This window comes from Toxotes jaculatrix, chromosome 10 (genome assembly GCF_017976425.1).
Source record: "Toxotes jaculatrix isolate fToxJac2 chromosome 10, fToxJac2.pri, whole genome shotgun sequence".
NCBI classification, from domain to species: domain Eukaryota; kingdom Metazoa; phylum Chordata; class Actinopteri; family Toxotidae; genus Toxotes; species Toxotes jaculatrix.
The window spans coordinates 18,929,967-18,946,927 of NC_054403.1; the positions used below are offsets into that span (position 1 = coordinate 18,929,967).

The following is a 16,961-nucleotide window of genomic DNA, read 5'->3' on the forward strand; positions in this document are numbered from 1 at the left end:
TGTGATGCATTCAGGGACTTATTCTAACGGTGGAGGAGTTTTACTGATGCCTTGCCTAAAGCGTTTCTTCCAAAAACCGTCTAAGTGAGATTTGTGAGTGTAGGATATTTCTGAGCAGAACACCAGATTTAGACTTTCCTGAGGTGTGATCCATTCCAGGCTACCCCCAAAAGATACACAAACCCTTCAGGACTAGTTCTTCGCCAAAGAACGACTGGTGTTTACATTCAAAGACAATCAAAGACCTCCTGGAGGGCGCAGAAGATCAGACCGGATTAACAAGGGACTTCTAATGGAGGGGCCCTTGGAGGGAGATGTTGGAGATTACACAGGCCCCTCTCGCAGCAGGGAAGGGGAGGGGGGCTTTTGCCTGGGTGCGGCCTCTAGAACTTTCTTGTAACATACATAGAACTACATACAAAAGAATATCAAGATGGGATTAAAACTTAACATCCCTGTTAGACCAACAGAGCCAAGAATGGAGCTGCAGCTTCTGATTTTCCTTGTTTCTTGTGCTAGGTGTCCCACTCTGTCTCTGCATTGTCCTGCCAGTTTCCACAGAAGAATCTTCACCTCCACACTGCTGCAGCTACAACACCACCTTCCTTTTTCCTGATACTGCTGCCGTTCCACAGACATGTAAGTACACTTCTCCTCTGCTAACCAGGAGAATTGAGAAATCACAATTGGCTTCTTGATCCGAACGTGACTCTGAATTTATTACAGTTTTTGCCAGCTGCTTCCAGTGATGGCAACACTAAACGGCCACAATAAACTTCACACTGCGGGCTACATGCTGATTATCTTACACTGATGAATCCAGCTTTCTTTTGATTCTGAGTTTGTGTACTGCTATTCAAAAATCACTCTTAACTTTGAGGTTTCAAATCACAAATAAAACAAATTTGCCAACTCTCAGTTGGAACATAGAGTCGCCTCCATTGCAGTCTGATTATGATGCTGTCATTTGAATAAGAACAGGCTTGACTTGTGTAGTTTTAAAGCAAAATTATTTGACTACCTTAAAATAACACCTTCAAAATCATGTTGATGATACGCTGATTTGAGTTAGGGAGAATGGTGCCTTTTTCATTCTCACTCCCTGCCCTATGGGTACAATCTCCCACAAGAAGTGCGTAATACTTTATGGCACAATGTCATGCATCACCAACTATGGGTCCTCAGCTAGCGATTACAAGAAGCTAGCTCTGTATTCTCAGTACGGACCTCATGGCAAACCATCTACATTTCAACACACCTACAGTAACATATACAGAGATGCCTACGGTATGTACAATAAACATCGACATGGTAATATTATGTGTGTCAGATTAATAAGGTTCATGTATTGTTGGGAACTCTCATTCACTCTATACTGGTATGTAAAAATGTGAGTGAATCTTGTGCCTTTAAATTGTTCTGTCAAGTGGAAATGTAGACTCATGGATGTACAGAAACAGATGAGCTCGCAAAGATGAAAAAAGAAGCATATAATGCAGCATAAATGCAGAGTTCTGTTAGTTCAGCAGATAGTAGAAGGGGTGTAAGAGGTGTTGTGGAAAAAGGAGACACTTGAAAATAATAAAAGATGTCAAATAAGATGCAACAGAGACCACTATTGAAACGGTCATAAGACAATCCCACTCCTCTCTTTAAACAAGAGTGCTGCATGGTCAGTGTATGTGTAAGTGTGGAGACTATAAAGTGAAGCAGGGATAGTACTGGTCAGGTTTAATGTGTGCATGTGTGCCTTGTGTGTAAGTGTAAGCAGTTTCCATCAGAATTATTGTTCCTTTTTACTGCATCAGTGAGTGTTTTTGTGTTCATGAGGATATAGATCTGTGTGTTTATCACCATTTATGTGACTGTGTAGAATTATTACACCAATTCAGTGTTTCCCTTATGGTGTTCATCTATAAGGCTCTGACATAAAAAAAAAAAAACATGCTGATTGGGCCATGCAGAAAACAGGGATTCCCTGTTTTCCTTTGTGTCCAATGGGTGGTTATATTACTAGAATAAATATCAATAGTTTTGGCTACAATAGTCCTCGTGAACCTGTCCTCCCAAGAAGAACGACAGCTGAAGTCATTTTAACAAAAGCCAATAAAGGACATATGTTTATGTTCAAGTGACAAAGCCTCTAGCACCTGCAGTATGACTTGAGTATGTAGGGTGGATGGTTGGGACAACAAAAAGACTTTAATGCAAGATAGTTCGTTTCTGTTTTCAGTCAGTCAGAGTTGGTTTCTTTTGACCATGACCACAGACATAAACCACGAGGTTTCAAGACACACCAAGTCGTGTTTATGTCAAGTGAAATTTTATATATAATTTCACAAATCACAGATTTGCCTCAAGAGGCTCCCATGTTGTATGAGCAGCTCATTTCCACTGTTGTCAGCCATTCTTGTCCAATATTTGAGTCCAACGGCAGCATGAGACAGGATGCACAGTTGGATGAGAGCACCTGTTTGTGGCTGCTAGCCTAGCTGCACATCTCCTGCTGAACTGTGACACTGTTGTAGCCTATCTGACTTCCAGCACAAAATAAAAGTTAACTTTGATTGTGATGTAAGATGCTTTTTATAAATGGTTTATTTTGCCTCACAGCTACTCAGCAAGAAGCTGACAAAAACAAAATATCCCTACATCTTGTTTTGGTAAAGTAGCAGTTTATGGCATTTTCATTATTCACATATTTAATAATTGGAGTCAAATTGACAGTTAACCTACTTAAAATATTTTCAAGACTGGGATTCCAGACAGAAACATGGGGTTTAGGGGATTGGGGCAGACACTGGTGAGTGAAGATAGGTCATTTATCACAGTGGTTCACTAAAACACAGTGTGATCAATGTGCTGCTGGACATTTGGCAGAAACAGGCTCTAACAAATAACCAGCAGCTTTTGTAAGCTGGAGACCCATAATGAGAAACGCAGGAACAAACAGTGCTTAGTGGCTGTTGCTGCAAAAGTCACTACCTCTTTCAATAAAGTCTCTCTGTCATCCAAATAATAATAATCATTATTTCTAGTGTTGTGGTTGCTGCCCTTGCTGTTGCTGATGTTAGTCTTACAGTTATTACAATAATAAAGTCTTCCTAGCTCCCATTTAACAAGGGATGATATAATCATCTCCAGTCATCATTTCTTTAAGTGACTGAACTTCAGAGAAACTCTTTTCCCCTCCGAAACTATTTATTCTTTACTCTTTTCTTTCTGTGTCAATGAGACACATGGAGGCTGTATTTGTATTTGGTTTTCTGGTCGGTGTAAAGCAATGTCTAGCCTTTTCTGTCAAAAGCTTCTGTTCTACTGTTTTCATTACATCCAGTAGCTTTAAACACAACTTCATTGTCTGCAGTGCACTATAAAGGGGTGGGTTTGCACACCACCAGTGTAAGGCACTGTATAAGATCAATACTCTATAGACAGCACCACAGTCTCTGCTGTCAGATTATCCCCTATTGAGTCAGCTTGACGCATAAAGGAGATCAGCGTGTTTTTTTTTGCCTGAATTCATCAAAGTAATTCCACTGTTCAGTATCTTTTTGAACCAGTGAAAACACGCAGAGTTCAAAGTGAGCGTAAATGACGCCTCAGGCCGCAGGTGTCATTCAACTGCATGTTTTGGAATTGAAAACATTTTTCTGATTCACAGGTTGAAGAAGGTCTGTTTAATTGTGCGTACAGAGGGCAAGTTAAAGCACTCGGTAATTGTCTGCATCTTAGTGAACCAAGTTTGAAAAATGTGTGATACTGTAGCAGCAGCTCTTGTGCTGAACAAGGCCGTTTTGAACATCACTGTTTCTGTGTATGGAAGCATGAAATGATTGTCATCCATCTGTATGTGCAGGTGTACTAGCATATTAAAAGACAACATTTTTAGTGCTAATGTCCTAGTCACTAAACATCAAAACGCAAGACTGGGACCTGCTTTCACACTAAATGATTAATGCTTTGATTAACACTTCACAATAACTAAATTAAGTTGTTGTTTTATGATGCTATTAAAGGTTCATTCACATGAGTTAGTTTTGTAAACAAAACAGTAAAACAAATGAATTATAATCCACTGAAAAACATGCAAAAAGCTGATTTTTCATTTATAACTCAAACTCCTTGATTATGTACATGGATTATTGGACTTGTCCTCTTTTGACCTCAATACAGGTCTTGGTTTGCAGTAAACAGGACTAATGTGCAAAGCACATCTCCAGTCCTTGAGCCCTCATTGTTCTTGCAGCTCCAACAGCACAATGTTTTCGCTCCTTCTGGGATTTGATTTGCACCATATAAACCGTTTCAGCATGCCTGGGTACAGTGTGTGCACAAAACCTGATTATCTTCTCCTGCTAGTCAAACAGACACTGTAGTGCTCCAAAAAGTCCAACATTGTCCCTAATCTGTGCAAGACCACCTCTGATTTGTTCCGCACCAGATGATGGGTAAGAAGGCACAGCTCAGTGCTCTCCTCACAGCCTCACTCTTGTTTAAGTTCAAGCCCTACATACTCATGCTCACACACGGAAAGTAGTAACTCAAATTATTCATGGAGCTCCTAATTCCCCAGTGGTTTGTTTTATCATTAAAGTGTGTCAAAGTTTGTTTTCCTCAGCTCTGCCACCAGATATGGCATCTGTCCCAAAAGTTTTGGAGCTGTGATTCCTTCTTTAATAAATCTTCAGTCACTGGTTTACCAGCCTTTACCCAGTGAGATGCCCGTGACGTCAAGGCAGTCTCTCACGGAAAAGAGAATGGGTCTCCGTGTGCAGGCTGTATTAATTATTACAAGGCTTAAGTAATTAATTGCAACATCAAAAAATGTCACTAGCTTACAAATGGAACATCAGGTAAAAAACCTGAAATGTGGGTCACATTTGCAATATTTGGCCTTGCAGCTCAAACCACATCCATCAGTATTACAGAGTAATACTGTGAACCTGAGCAAATATACATATACATAACATCCTGGAAAAATGCTGCCTTTTTCTTACCCTGAAATAAACCGCTGAATCTCAAAATGATTCTCAGGCAGCAGTGAAAGAAAAAAACCTATTCCTTCAAACAGCTGATTGAATGATGGCTCAATCCCCCAACAGAGTCCCCCACACCTGCCATCGTATTGCTAACCCCTCTAGCAGCACCAGGTTTTCACCCCTGACCTTGAACAATAGAGTTATCATTAAGATGTAATTGGAGCTAAATAAGTCCTGCAGGCAATATACTGTAACTTGCCTGAGGATGATGTAGGGAAAGTGGGGCACAGAACCACCAAAGGGCATTGCACTAAACCTGGGATGTCTGTAGAAGGCACTAGAAAGGATTAGAGGATAAGGAGAAGAATAAAGGTGGAACAGTATGAGAAAAAAGTACCAAAAGCGGAGAAGACGAGAAGAGAAGGGAGAGGAAAAAGGTATAGATTGAAAGGGAGAGTGAATGGGAGTAAAAGAGACCTCGAATGAGCAGGGTACCAACGCGTAGCTTCATTTGTGAATAGAGACAGGAACATTGTGGTAATGACAAAAGCAGACAGAGACAAAAACAGACTCAGGTCTCCCCTTGCCCTCAGACAGACGCTAAGCGTGGGTGGTTGGCTCTCTGCAGTTATCTGAGCCATGCGGCAAATAAATTCATAGCATGCCACCAAGCCACCCACACCAACCCTGGTGGGCATTCCCTGCAGTGCAAAACAGTGGGCACCTCACTATGTGGCACAGCCCAAACCTCAACAATGCCTGGTATTGTTAGGGGTGTGGACAACACTGTAATCAGTTTTGTTAGATGGAAAAAACTGTTTGAACGAATCTAGTCAATACCTGCAACTGACTAAGAAGCACTCTGTGCTGATTCTTGATTGGGTGAGATTTGTGATAATTCAGCAACAAGCTGTTTGTTTTTGACTGCCACAGCATGCAAAAGCAAGAATAGGATGCAGTAGAGCTGGTCTCAGCGCAAATATGCCTTGATCACATCACTAACACGAACACACAATAAGCATGAGTTACATCGAGACTAAGGACTGGGTTATACTGGAATAGAACTAGTTTTATCGTCTGATAGTTAGCATTTGTAGTTGTTCCCAATGGCCACACTCAAATGTAGAGTGAACGTCAGATGTTGTAGAGAGGGGGCAAACTTTCCCCCAGAAAGTATTTAAAAAAAAAAAAAAATATGGATGAGTGCGTCCCTGTTGGCTGACCTCAAATCATTCAGTTGCATGCACAAGCCAATTCGTCCCATTTGTCCCAAAGCGTTGTTGAGAGGCAATATTATACAACTATAATAGCTTCAGAAACAGAGGGATTTGTTGGATTAAAAACAAATTTTCTTTTATACTTTGAAATGTATCATTCAAGTGTCTGATAAAAAAAAGAGCTGCATATGAGCCTCACATGCTTTTTCCACAGTCTAAAGAGACGTCTCACTCGCACAAGTCATGAGGAAGTTGTCATAAGCTTCATTTTCTGGTTTTACAAATGTGTTAAAGGCATGTTCAGTCCAGCTGAATGGACACAAATGAAGGACTGAAGAAAGAATGCCAGACCATTACCTGATTGTTCACTGAATTACACAACCATTAGAAAAATAACACCATTTTCTCAAATACAGACAGTCTATACTGAGCAAATAGCAGAAATTCACTGAAACCTCCCACACTCACACTGTTTTTTCTTACACAATAGTTACAGATGGCTGAATGGCCTCAGCAATATGCTTGTGGTAATAAATGCCTCTTTTATATATATTCATAATCATTCAGTGGTGATTATCATAGACACAGCACAATACACTGCTGGGGTCCACTTGTTTAGTGCTATTATCTCAATTCCACATAAGACATTAAACCACAACTTGATATAGCACAAAGCACACAACAATAAGCACAACATGTCTATATTATTTGCCAGTGGCATCAAAGTATTGTTTTGTCATCAACAACACATGCAAAACAGCTGGTGTGTGTGTGGAGTGGCTCACAGTGTAATGAATTTGCCTGCTTCCAATACAAGGTGCCAAAAAAAGTGATCAAACATCTCACGTTGTGTTGTCAGCGTTGAGTCCAATTATCTGAGCGACACTGTGTCACACTGATAAATTCTCTGTGCTGCTGCCATCTGTAAATGTTTAGAGAATTGTTTTGCTATTTACTCCTTAACTTAATTACTTTAATTTGTTAAATCTTCTGCATCTTTTCAGAAACAGGTGCATGTAGATGCTTTCATTTCATCATGATTATTTTTTATCTATGCTGGCAGGGAGGGGCTAGTGACAGCAATGTTGGTCAGTCAGCCACTTTGGTCTAGACAGAAATATCGAGACGCCCACCCAACAGACTTTGGTGATTCACTGACTTTCCCTTTGGTGCCACTGTGAGCTTTGACGTGATATTTGGTGAAATTTCTTAACACACATTCATGTCTCTCTGAGTATGAACTGAATGTGAATGTGAAAAGAGGCAGGCTGCCTGAACAGAGAGTGGAGCTAAAATATGGAGGCCACTGCTTATTTGTGGATAACATGTCAATTAAGTCCCCAGTCTCATTGTGCATCACGGAACATACATTCTGTGTATATTCATTACATCCATTTTATGACTTAATCTTTGCCTTTAGTTACTGATGGGAACCCTTGGGCATAAAAATGTGTGTTATTCTCAAATTAATTAAAACAAATGAGCAAACAAAACACATTCAACATTAAAAAAAAGACTGATGAAATGAGTCTCAGTGAGTCTAATACCTGAATCCTGCTGAAGAGTCTTAGTCTTGTTCAATTTAATTCCAGTCAAGGTACAGTATTATACAGGGGATAATGTAAAAGAGAGTTTAAAGGATAGAAGGAAACAGTCATGACTTTTATTGGAACAGAGCCTCAACCACCTGTCAATCAGTGTCAGACAGGCTATTATAAAGTCAGTCGTCTGCGCTTGTCCAGCCGCTGGCATTAAACGCAGTCAGACGTTTCCTCTGGACAGCACTCACCCTCAAGGTTAGACAGCTTTTCACTGAAGCTCTTTGTCATTCATTCATTCATTCTTATATTCTTCTTCCCTCCACCCCTCACATTTCATCCCAGCTGTCTGTTCTCTCTCTCCCTATCTCTCTCTTTCTATCCCTCCACTGACTCCTTCCTGTACCACCACCACCCCCCACCCCCCCAATTCCCCCACTTCCTCTCTCAGCCTGATGAAGTCAGAGTGTAGCTCGGGTATAAACAGCCACTGCAGGCCATCTATAGTGATCTCATTACACAGGACTGCAGGGGAAACTGTCTTAACCAATTTCACAGCTATCCTTCCTTAACCTCCCCCTCCCTCTTCCTAGATACATCAGGGTCAAGTAAGCAATTAAGGGGCCAATTGTCTAAACAGAATGCCAGCTGAAGTGAAGAAACAGAAATGATGCAGCAAACCTGGACAGTTTCCAATTAAGCATCAAAGAACAACATGAATGCCCTCTAATTGTTTTTCACTGGCAAATCTCTGGAGTGTATCTTGCGCAATGGCAGTATAAACCCATATTATATCAATAATTAAGAAGCTGACTGGAAGGAGCATTGAAAAATGCATTATTGTCTGACAGCACTTTCTTAGACAATACTTTTTTAATTGCCTGAAAACTGACCCTGATTGGCAACAAGAGGAATCGTTAGGACGGAAAAGAAAAACAAACAAAGGCTGAGACAGGAGATGATAGACATCATTAGGCTCTATTCCCCGTGTGAGACTGGCTAGACTTAAACTTGAGCATATAAGCATAATGTTTCCTTACAGATACAACCACAAAAAAGCAACTACCATAGTCATTAAAAGAGCAATATTCACTTATTATTTAATTAGCAAAAGTACTAATTTCCCAGCAATTAAGAGTGTGTATAAAATTATGACTTTGGGTAAGCCAAAAGCCAAAAGAGCAATCTAAAAAAATGCTTTTATTAGTTCCATTTACACATCTATGTGCAGTCAAGTGGGTACGTGCAATCAGTGGCTAATTTGAAGCAAACTGGGTTAAAAAATTGAATTTGTTTTATAATAGGCTCATTGTGATGCAGGAAACCTTTTGGTTTTGTGTCTTGATCTGTCCCAGCCTGAGGTTGTGGCCTAAGAAATGTGCAGTAAACTCTCTATACAAAAAAAACAAACAAACGTGCTTGTGAGTGATGGCACGGTACTAACTGGCAAACAGTTTATATAAAACTGAAACTGATCAAATGTTGTGTTGGGAAAATGACCCCATTGAAACCTAATGTATGCTGACAAAGCCATGAAAGAAATTAGCATTTTTATATTTTTATTTCTTTTCAGACAAGATGTATATGAATAAATGAAACCCGCAGTTTTGTTGCCATAGAGCTGAGCATCTCCACAGCAGCTGACAAAGCGCTTTGTATGACCTCAGAACCTTCCAGTGCTGCCACTCTCTTCTCTCAGATACATACAGCATCACAGCTCTGAAAACATCCATCCTTCCAGACTATTACAGGTTTTTATAAAATGCTTTGTCCCCCTGTGAAAATCAGTGTGAATGTCCTCTTACCGGATGTTGTGGGACTTGCGTTTGATCTCGTTCCAGCAGAGGTTCATGTCTCCTGTTTGGTGCGGGCCGCCTCCTCTCAGTCTCCTGCACTCGGTCCCCTCCTCCTGCCCCTCACCGTCCACTGTGGACTGGCACGGCACACAGTGGCATCCCGGCCACGAGGGCCGCCCCGCAGCTAAACACACACAGACAACAAAAGAGAAACAGCAAGATACCAAGTAAGTTTTATGATCAGCTGCTGGTAATTAATATTTTGTGCTAATACCTAAAGCCATTGCAACATCATTGCAGCCAGCAAGGTAACATGAATGTTGTGTAACAAAGATGAAAACGATTGCCACAGTGATAACTTTCTAAAGCACTGAAGTCCTTTCACATCGTACCATAAACCATTGTGCTGTGTTTTGGAGTCTGATAAGCCTTTAAAGTCACAGATTTATTTCTCAAACTTATTGTTTGCACTGCACCCAGAGCAACACATACTATACAGCAGACCACACCAACATTCGGTAAATAGATAAGGAGGAGGGTCCAAAGGAGCATAACAGCAAAATGCGCCCTGGGGCTTCCTGACAGGTTAATCCAGCCATGAAAATAGGAGGAGCCTGGACTAAATCCATGTTTGTTCTTGAACTAGGACACTTGACCTAAACCTAGAAGCTTAACTTCATGTTAATAAAGTTAAAGCTCCAGTTCATGCTCGTATGGGCTTAAAATTCACAAAAAAATATTCAACAATATCAGGTTTAGCAGCTCTTTAAGATGAGACCCAATCCAGGTCTGGGGCAGAGGGAGTCCTGGAACAAATTCTTTATTAAAAATAAACGAATCTAGAGTTAAGTCTAGAACATTTGTAGAGTTTTGAGGGCAGAACTGTTACTGAGCATTAATCAATCACAGCTGGTAAAGCACTAAAAGACCAAACAGATACATCTACCAGTCAGCCTCTGGTGAACATGCCTACCTTGTTAAAGAAATCGCAATGCAAACCCACACTGCAGCTCCACACAAAACAGAAAAAGAAAAAAAAAACAATCAAGCCAAAAAATGAGAGCCACGTTGAACAACTTTGCCCTGAGTGTAAGCTAGAAAACCTGAATCATGAGACACCAGCAGTTTTCTCCCATTATTCCATTCCATTAAACTCAGGGAAACAAACGCAGACAAAAAGCCTGTTTTTTCACAGACTTTTAGAGTGAGGGGGCATGTGAGGATAGACTTGAAGAGGTGCAAACCCCTTGATGGAGCTTGGGGGAAAAAAATATCAAGAAGGCAGCCAACGCACACAAGCACTGTCACGCACACACACATACACCATAATAAGTGGCATTCAGGGCAGGAGGAGCTTTTCCAGGTTCACAGGTCATGGTAAATCTTGTGTTTGGCCTTTGGGCTGTCAGAGGCTTCCTGTCTTCTCTGTTCATTTCACAACCTTTACCTTAACAGCAGAAGCTGGGCTTCTCAGCTAACTCCTTCAACCTTAGAACATACAAATAAACACACACACACACGCCATAACCAGGAGCTTCCCTTGTGTTTGCTCAGAAGGCTCTTATCACATTGTTTTTTAAACTGGTCGATATGATTATTCCCTGCAGAAGAGCACAACCTCTAACCTTTACTGCAGCAGTCAACTTCATGACTCATTCCTCTAATGCAGCATACGCACACAGAAATTACACTCTCACAGAGGTACTGTTATCAAAATTTAACCAGTTAATGGTTAAAGTAAAGCACATTTTGACAACCTGCTTGAACCAACCTTAGGCCAAAAAGACTCCCAGGATGCACTTCTATTTTCTGGCTGTTTTTGTATTGAACATTTTCACAGAATACAAAAGTCTTCTGCTTATAAATAGTTATTCTGTCAGTATGATTTCTTTGGACTTCTTTTAGACTTTTTCACTGAAAATACAGTAACTAACCAGGCAACCATAAATCCAGGGTGGCACAGATCAGACTGGTAAAAACAGAGTCACATGTAAGCACAACAGCAATTCACAGACACTGAAAAACTTCCCTCTGATCAATGAGGGCAGGGCAACTCCTGCCTAAAGAGTTTATCAGTAGAGTTTAACAGTAGATTCAAGTGGGACAAAGGGATGGAAATTTTTCACTATATTGTGATATTTTATAGATGAAATGATTTATCAATTGCTGAACACAAACTTTTGTTGTAAATGTTCATCTTTAACATTTGGTAGAGATGCACATTTACCATAAAAGGACATGGCAACTGTACGGTAGAGGATCATAGTTTAAAAAAAAAACAACAAAAAAAAAAAAACAGTGTTGTCCATTGTCTGTTGTGGGTGCCACCCCCCTGGATGGGACGATTCAGCGGTTAACGTGTCTTACATACAGCTTCTTTTCAGGTATTTCTCTCTCGAGCACAGGTGGTTTATCTAAAACAAACTGAGCCTGAAATTAACCAGGAAGAAGAAACTTTTTTTTTTTGCAGTGTCAACATTTGAGTGAACGACTCCCCAGTGAGAGGGAGGGAAAGACTTGCTTGCAGCACACTCTTTATCTTTACCCTCCTCATGTACATATTCATTCTTCTCTCTACCTTTCTAGTTTGTTCTGCAGACCACCTCACCTAAGATTGGCTGGATGTTTTTTTTTTATTTATTTATCTTCTTTTTATCAGTTTCACATGAATCATCGCCATCTCGTTCCCACTCCTGTCTCCCGTTATTTCGCCACTTCTTTCCCTCCCTTTTTTTCCTCAGACAGCTCCTGTTAGTGGAGGTGAGTCTTGTATGAATCAGCAATACCCTGCACATCTCTCCCACTCTCTCCTGCTTTCACTGTTTCCCTTCGCTGGTAATCAGAGGTCACATGTGACTCTGCATAGTCCTCACTTGAGCTCAAATACTTCTAAAAATAATAACACAAACACCTTTGTATTCTGTGTACAGATTTGATTCACACTACTGTTCTGTGCTCGTGAATAAAACATGAAAGTGAATGCAAACAAGGCAGCAGAGGCCACACATGACACAATGAAGTTTAAGAGCAGAATGGCAGCATAATTGTTTGTTTGCATTGGAAAGCTGCCTCTTCAAGATGTGAAATGGAGGTGAACAATGACAATCATCAACCGCACCACTGAAAACACCAAGAGAATACCCCGCGGGTAAAAGATAGCTCTCAGAGAGGTTTGTTTCTGGAGTGAAGACGGAACCGAGTGACAGACAGCCACGTCAGCGACCTCAAATCTCTCTTCTTCCTCTTCAACTATTTCTCAGATAGCTACAAACAGGGATTCACATAAAGACACAAACTACATACATCAATGCACCTGGAAGAATGTATTCATGAACTTGCTTGAATATTAAAAAAAAAAAAAAATCAGTTCTCGTTTTAGATGCAAGACACATTGAAAGCCATCAGAAAAGGGAAATGATGTCTCCAAAAATCATGTCATGCAAATGTCTCTATCATCTCTGCCTCGTACTGTAGGCACACATCTGCATCGCGCAGAACGTAGCAGCCCACAGTGCAAGACATTAGGTGAGTCTGTCTCCCGCTTTAAACTTCAAAAACATTCAAGCTTTAAACATGCATTATTTACGGCCTTGATTGGATGTGGCGTTGCTCAGTCAAGCATATGTGCTGCATGTTTTCCAAAGATGCTGAAAAGCCAGCAATTTCACTGACATGCCACAAAGAGAGAGACAATTTTCATCTTTATGCTACAGCTCTCACCTCCCTGTACCCATTACTGTTTTCTACAGGTATCATACCTGCACACTTTTATTTAACACATTTTTATTTTAATTGCCCAGTTACGTGAACAGCACAGAGAGAATATCTGCCTCTTGTCTTTTTTTCTGCTCCTTTTTTGTGACCACTCAAGCCAAGGCACCCTGAAAGGGCATTTTTCAGACAACGTGTGAATTTGAAATCAAAGGAGCTGAAGACGATAAAAGATAACACATAAAACTTTTCTGGATTTCACAGGACAAAAAAAAAGAAAAGACACTGTTCAGCTGTGCAGATAAAGCATCAGAGGATCAAAGCCACTGTGCCGCTACACCATGTCTACACGTTGATATTAATCTGAAGGAATCAAGACTGTAGCTCTGATATCCCTGAGAAGCAATAAGATAGCTAGAATTTACTCTCATTACTGGAGCTCTGCAGACAAGTACAATTCTTTCACAATGTGCAGTGCTTACCTTAATGGTACAGACTTGCTGCGCCGTTACAACTCCAGTCTCATGCTCATGTGGTTAAACCTGTCACGAAGGGTAAATAAGTGTTGACATTATTTACCCTGTCTGTTGGTTGGCTTGGCAGAGAATGCTGAGATAAGTTTGGCATGCAGAGAAGGATAAAAGAAACAAACAGGGAGAGCAGTGGAGGTAGGGAGGGTGAGGAGGGGAAGATAGGCACGGAGAGAGATGGGTGACCTAATAAGCAGAGGCTTCTCTCTTGGTCAAAGACTTCTCTGTCCTTGTGCATTCCTGATCACACCTACATGTCCCCCCACTCCCTACGACCAACGGGAAGAAAAGGCCATCTGCCTGACGTCCCTCAACCCACACACGGACTCTGACCATTGCACAAAAACCTGGGAACGGTCTCAAGTCAGAGAAAAATAAAGATAAAATAAATTCTTATGTTCCTACAGCAGAGGGTTGCATCCTACAGTATGTTCCCACAGTACACATTATTGGCTGGAGTGCAAAGGTCAAAGCCAGGGCGCAGTGAAAGAAGCAAAGAAATAACAGCATGAGTGAAAAGGTTACGTTAACAAATCTTTAAAAAAATGAAGCGCGAGTATGAGGTCATTCTTTCTCATTTTTAATGATAAAGTTTTTGATGTTAGTTTTCTGTGTTTGGATTTTAAGTCACACTAACAGCGTGGCTCGAGGATCGGTCAGTCCACCACTTTGGTCCAAAATGAAATATCTCAAAAACAACTGGATGGACTGCTGTGCAATTTTTGTACAGTCATTCATGGTCTCTAGAGATATATTATCTCTTTTACAAGAAAGACCTAGCTGAAATGGCAGCATAGCGTGATTATGAAAAAGTCACATAAAAAAACATTTAATGTTCAATTATTTTTCAACATTAACAGATATGCCAGGACCTGAGAGGCATAAAAGAGAGACCTTGACCAAAGCAATTACATTCTTCAGGAGACATGTTTGGAATTTTGAATGTCTGCTATGAAGGCAGAGTTTCCAAATCAAGCTGTGCAGAATGAAAATACAGTTTTGCCAAGTTCAGAACAGAATTGGTGGAAAATGAAAACTATCCATCCAGGTCAGTGGTTCCCAAACGTTTTGGCTTGTGAACCCTCCTCACAGGTTAAGGCCCTGCATGGGTTGTGAGGAATTCAAGTGTGAGTGTTTTACATCACTTTATTTGAAGGATTTGTAGAAGCTTAAAAAGGTGAAAGCATCTGAGGGGGGGGGGGGGGGGGGGGGTGAGTCTCAGCCTCCAAGCTGGATACTGCTGATTCTACTGACAGATTACTGTTCATCTCTTTAAGAGGGCAACGAGTGAAGAGGCTCATTTGGGGTGAGGCGAAGGACTGGCCAAAGGGAGCATAAGGTTTTCCTCAAGGGTATTTCATTCTCACATATAAGACATTCACATTAAAATATACATAAGATATGACAGATGGAGTGATTGTACTGAAATGGAACTAATTTCGTACTGTAATTGCGAACATATCCTTCTGTCAGGAGGCGAAAGCCAACAACGATTTGTAATGCTTTTACACCCACAATTACAACACTCTACAGAAGTGATAAAACCATTATGCACTGTCCAAAAGAACTGGCAAGCGCTGATACTGACGGCCAGAACTCAGCGGCTCGGCCTCACTGAATGTGCCCAACACTGATTTAACTTCAATTTAACTTCAACAAATATATGCCAAGCCAACAATGACTCAGAGTATCAGTGTCCAGGAGGCCTGCTGGTAAATTAATATGAGCTGCTGCAAGTGAACTTGTGCATTTCTGTGAATGTGTGTATGTGTGTCCTGGCTCGTTTCAGTAGCAGGCTCCTGGCTTTGTGCCTGATGGGGGTTAGCGGAGGTTGGACCACTGCCTCATTGCTGCTCTGTCCCGCTGTCCCACAGCCCCTCAACAGCCACCAGTTAGAAGAGAAAGGGGAAAACACACACATACACGCACACACCCTCCAGCTCTCTGTCCCTCCCTGCTGCTGATGCAGGATGAGCAAGCTGAGCTTCCCATCACAGCTGCAACCGTCACACACTGCTGGAGAGACTGGAGGAGAGCCAATGACACAGCACACACACATATCCACATAGGCACCCTTGAATATCTTGTATTAAATCATAGGAATGCACAGAAACACACACATACTGTAAGAACAAAACACACACACACACACTACATCAGCTATGCCCTCCACACCCCTGCTCAGTAAAGGCAGCTGTCAAACTGCTTCTGTTCCTTGCTGAAACATTGCCGTACTCTTCCCAAGCTTGACTCCTTTGGTCTTCCGACATGTGACGCAGTGATTTGTGATTTGAAGCACCAAACTGAAAAGCAGGAGCAAGGAAAGACTTCTCCTCCTCCTGCCATCCTCCTCCTGTACTCCCATCACGGCTGCACATTGTCATGCTCGCAGTGTTTTGCCCTCCAACCAGATATTTCATTACCCTTCGTACTTTATTATCTTTTCAATGACAAAGCAATTTCCCTCTGGAGAAAACATGCCATCCACACACTTATTTATATGTACATGGTGCCATTGCTTTTTTTTTTTTTTTTGCCCCGAAAAGATGGCTTTGAAGTGAGAGCTCAGCTGACATTAAAGTCATTATTGCTGGGGGTGGAAGTGTTATCTGAACACTTTTATAGGACGCTCATTGTGTTGATTCTAGCATCAGGTGAGTAATGGTTATGCTTTTCATTCAACTGTGTGATGAGTGGAGTGCTTCTAGGGCAGCAGTGAAGCATCAACTGACTCTGAAAATATTATTCTGTAATAATTTGTTTTTATTGTGTGTGTGTGTGTGTGTGTGTGTGTGTGTGTGTGTGTGTGTGTGTGTGTGTGTGTGTGTGTGTGTGTGTGTGCTGTCCTCATTCTGTCCTCATTTGGCCCTGTCCAGTGATAATACTGTATCGACAGTAGCCACTTATTTCCCATGAATATCTGCACTATAAAAATCCCCCTTCTCACCTAAGATAACTCTGACAATTATTCATTATTCATTAATTATACTTTAAACTTTTAATGCTATGATTTCAGGACTCAGCCACCTCTGCTGTGGAGAAAAGGCTAGTCCACTGAGCAAATAAGAGTAAAAACATCAGAGAGCAAATCCAGGACACATGTGGCACAACTGCATTGCTGTTTTTTTTTTTTTCTTAAGTAAACAGGCCAGTGATGCAGGTGCTGAGAGTTTCAAGCCCAAGGCCA

At 41.1% G+C, this 16,961-nt stretch overlaps 1 protein-coding gene across 1 annotated transcript in view; it reads right to left on the reverse strand.

Annotated features, from left to right (window-relative positions):
• LOC121188991 (dystrophin-related protein 2-like) overlaps positions 1-9,708 on the reverse strand; it is a 48,330-nt gene extending 38,622 nt beyond the window's left edge. The window contains exon 1 of the mRNA XM_041048964.1: positions 9,543-9,708. Within this exon, the coding sequence (XP_040904898.1) occupies positions 9,543-9,589 (47 nt within the window). The 5' untranslated portion in view covers positions 9,590-9,708. The remainder of the gene's footprint in view (positions 1-9,542) is intronic.
• Positions 9,709-16,961: the final 7,253 nt, after the last annotated feature.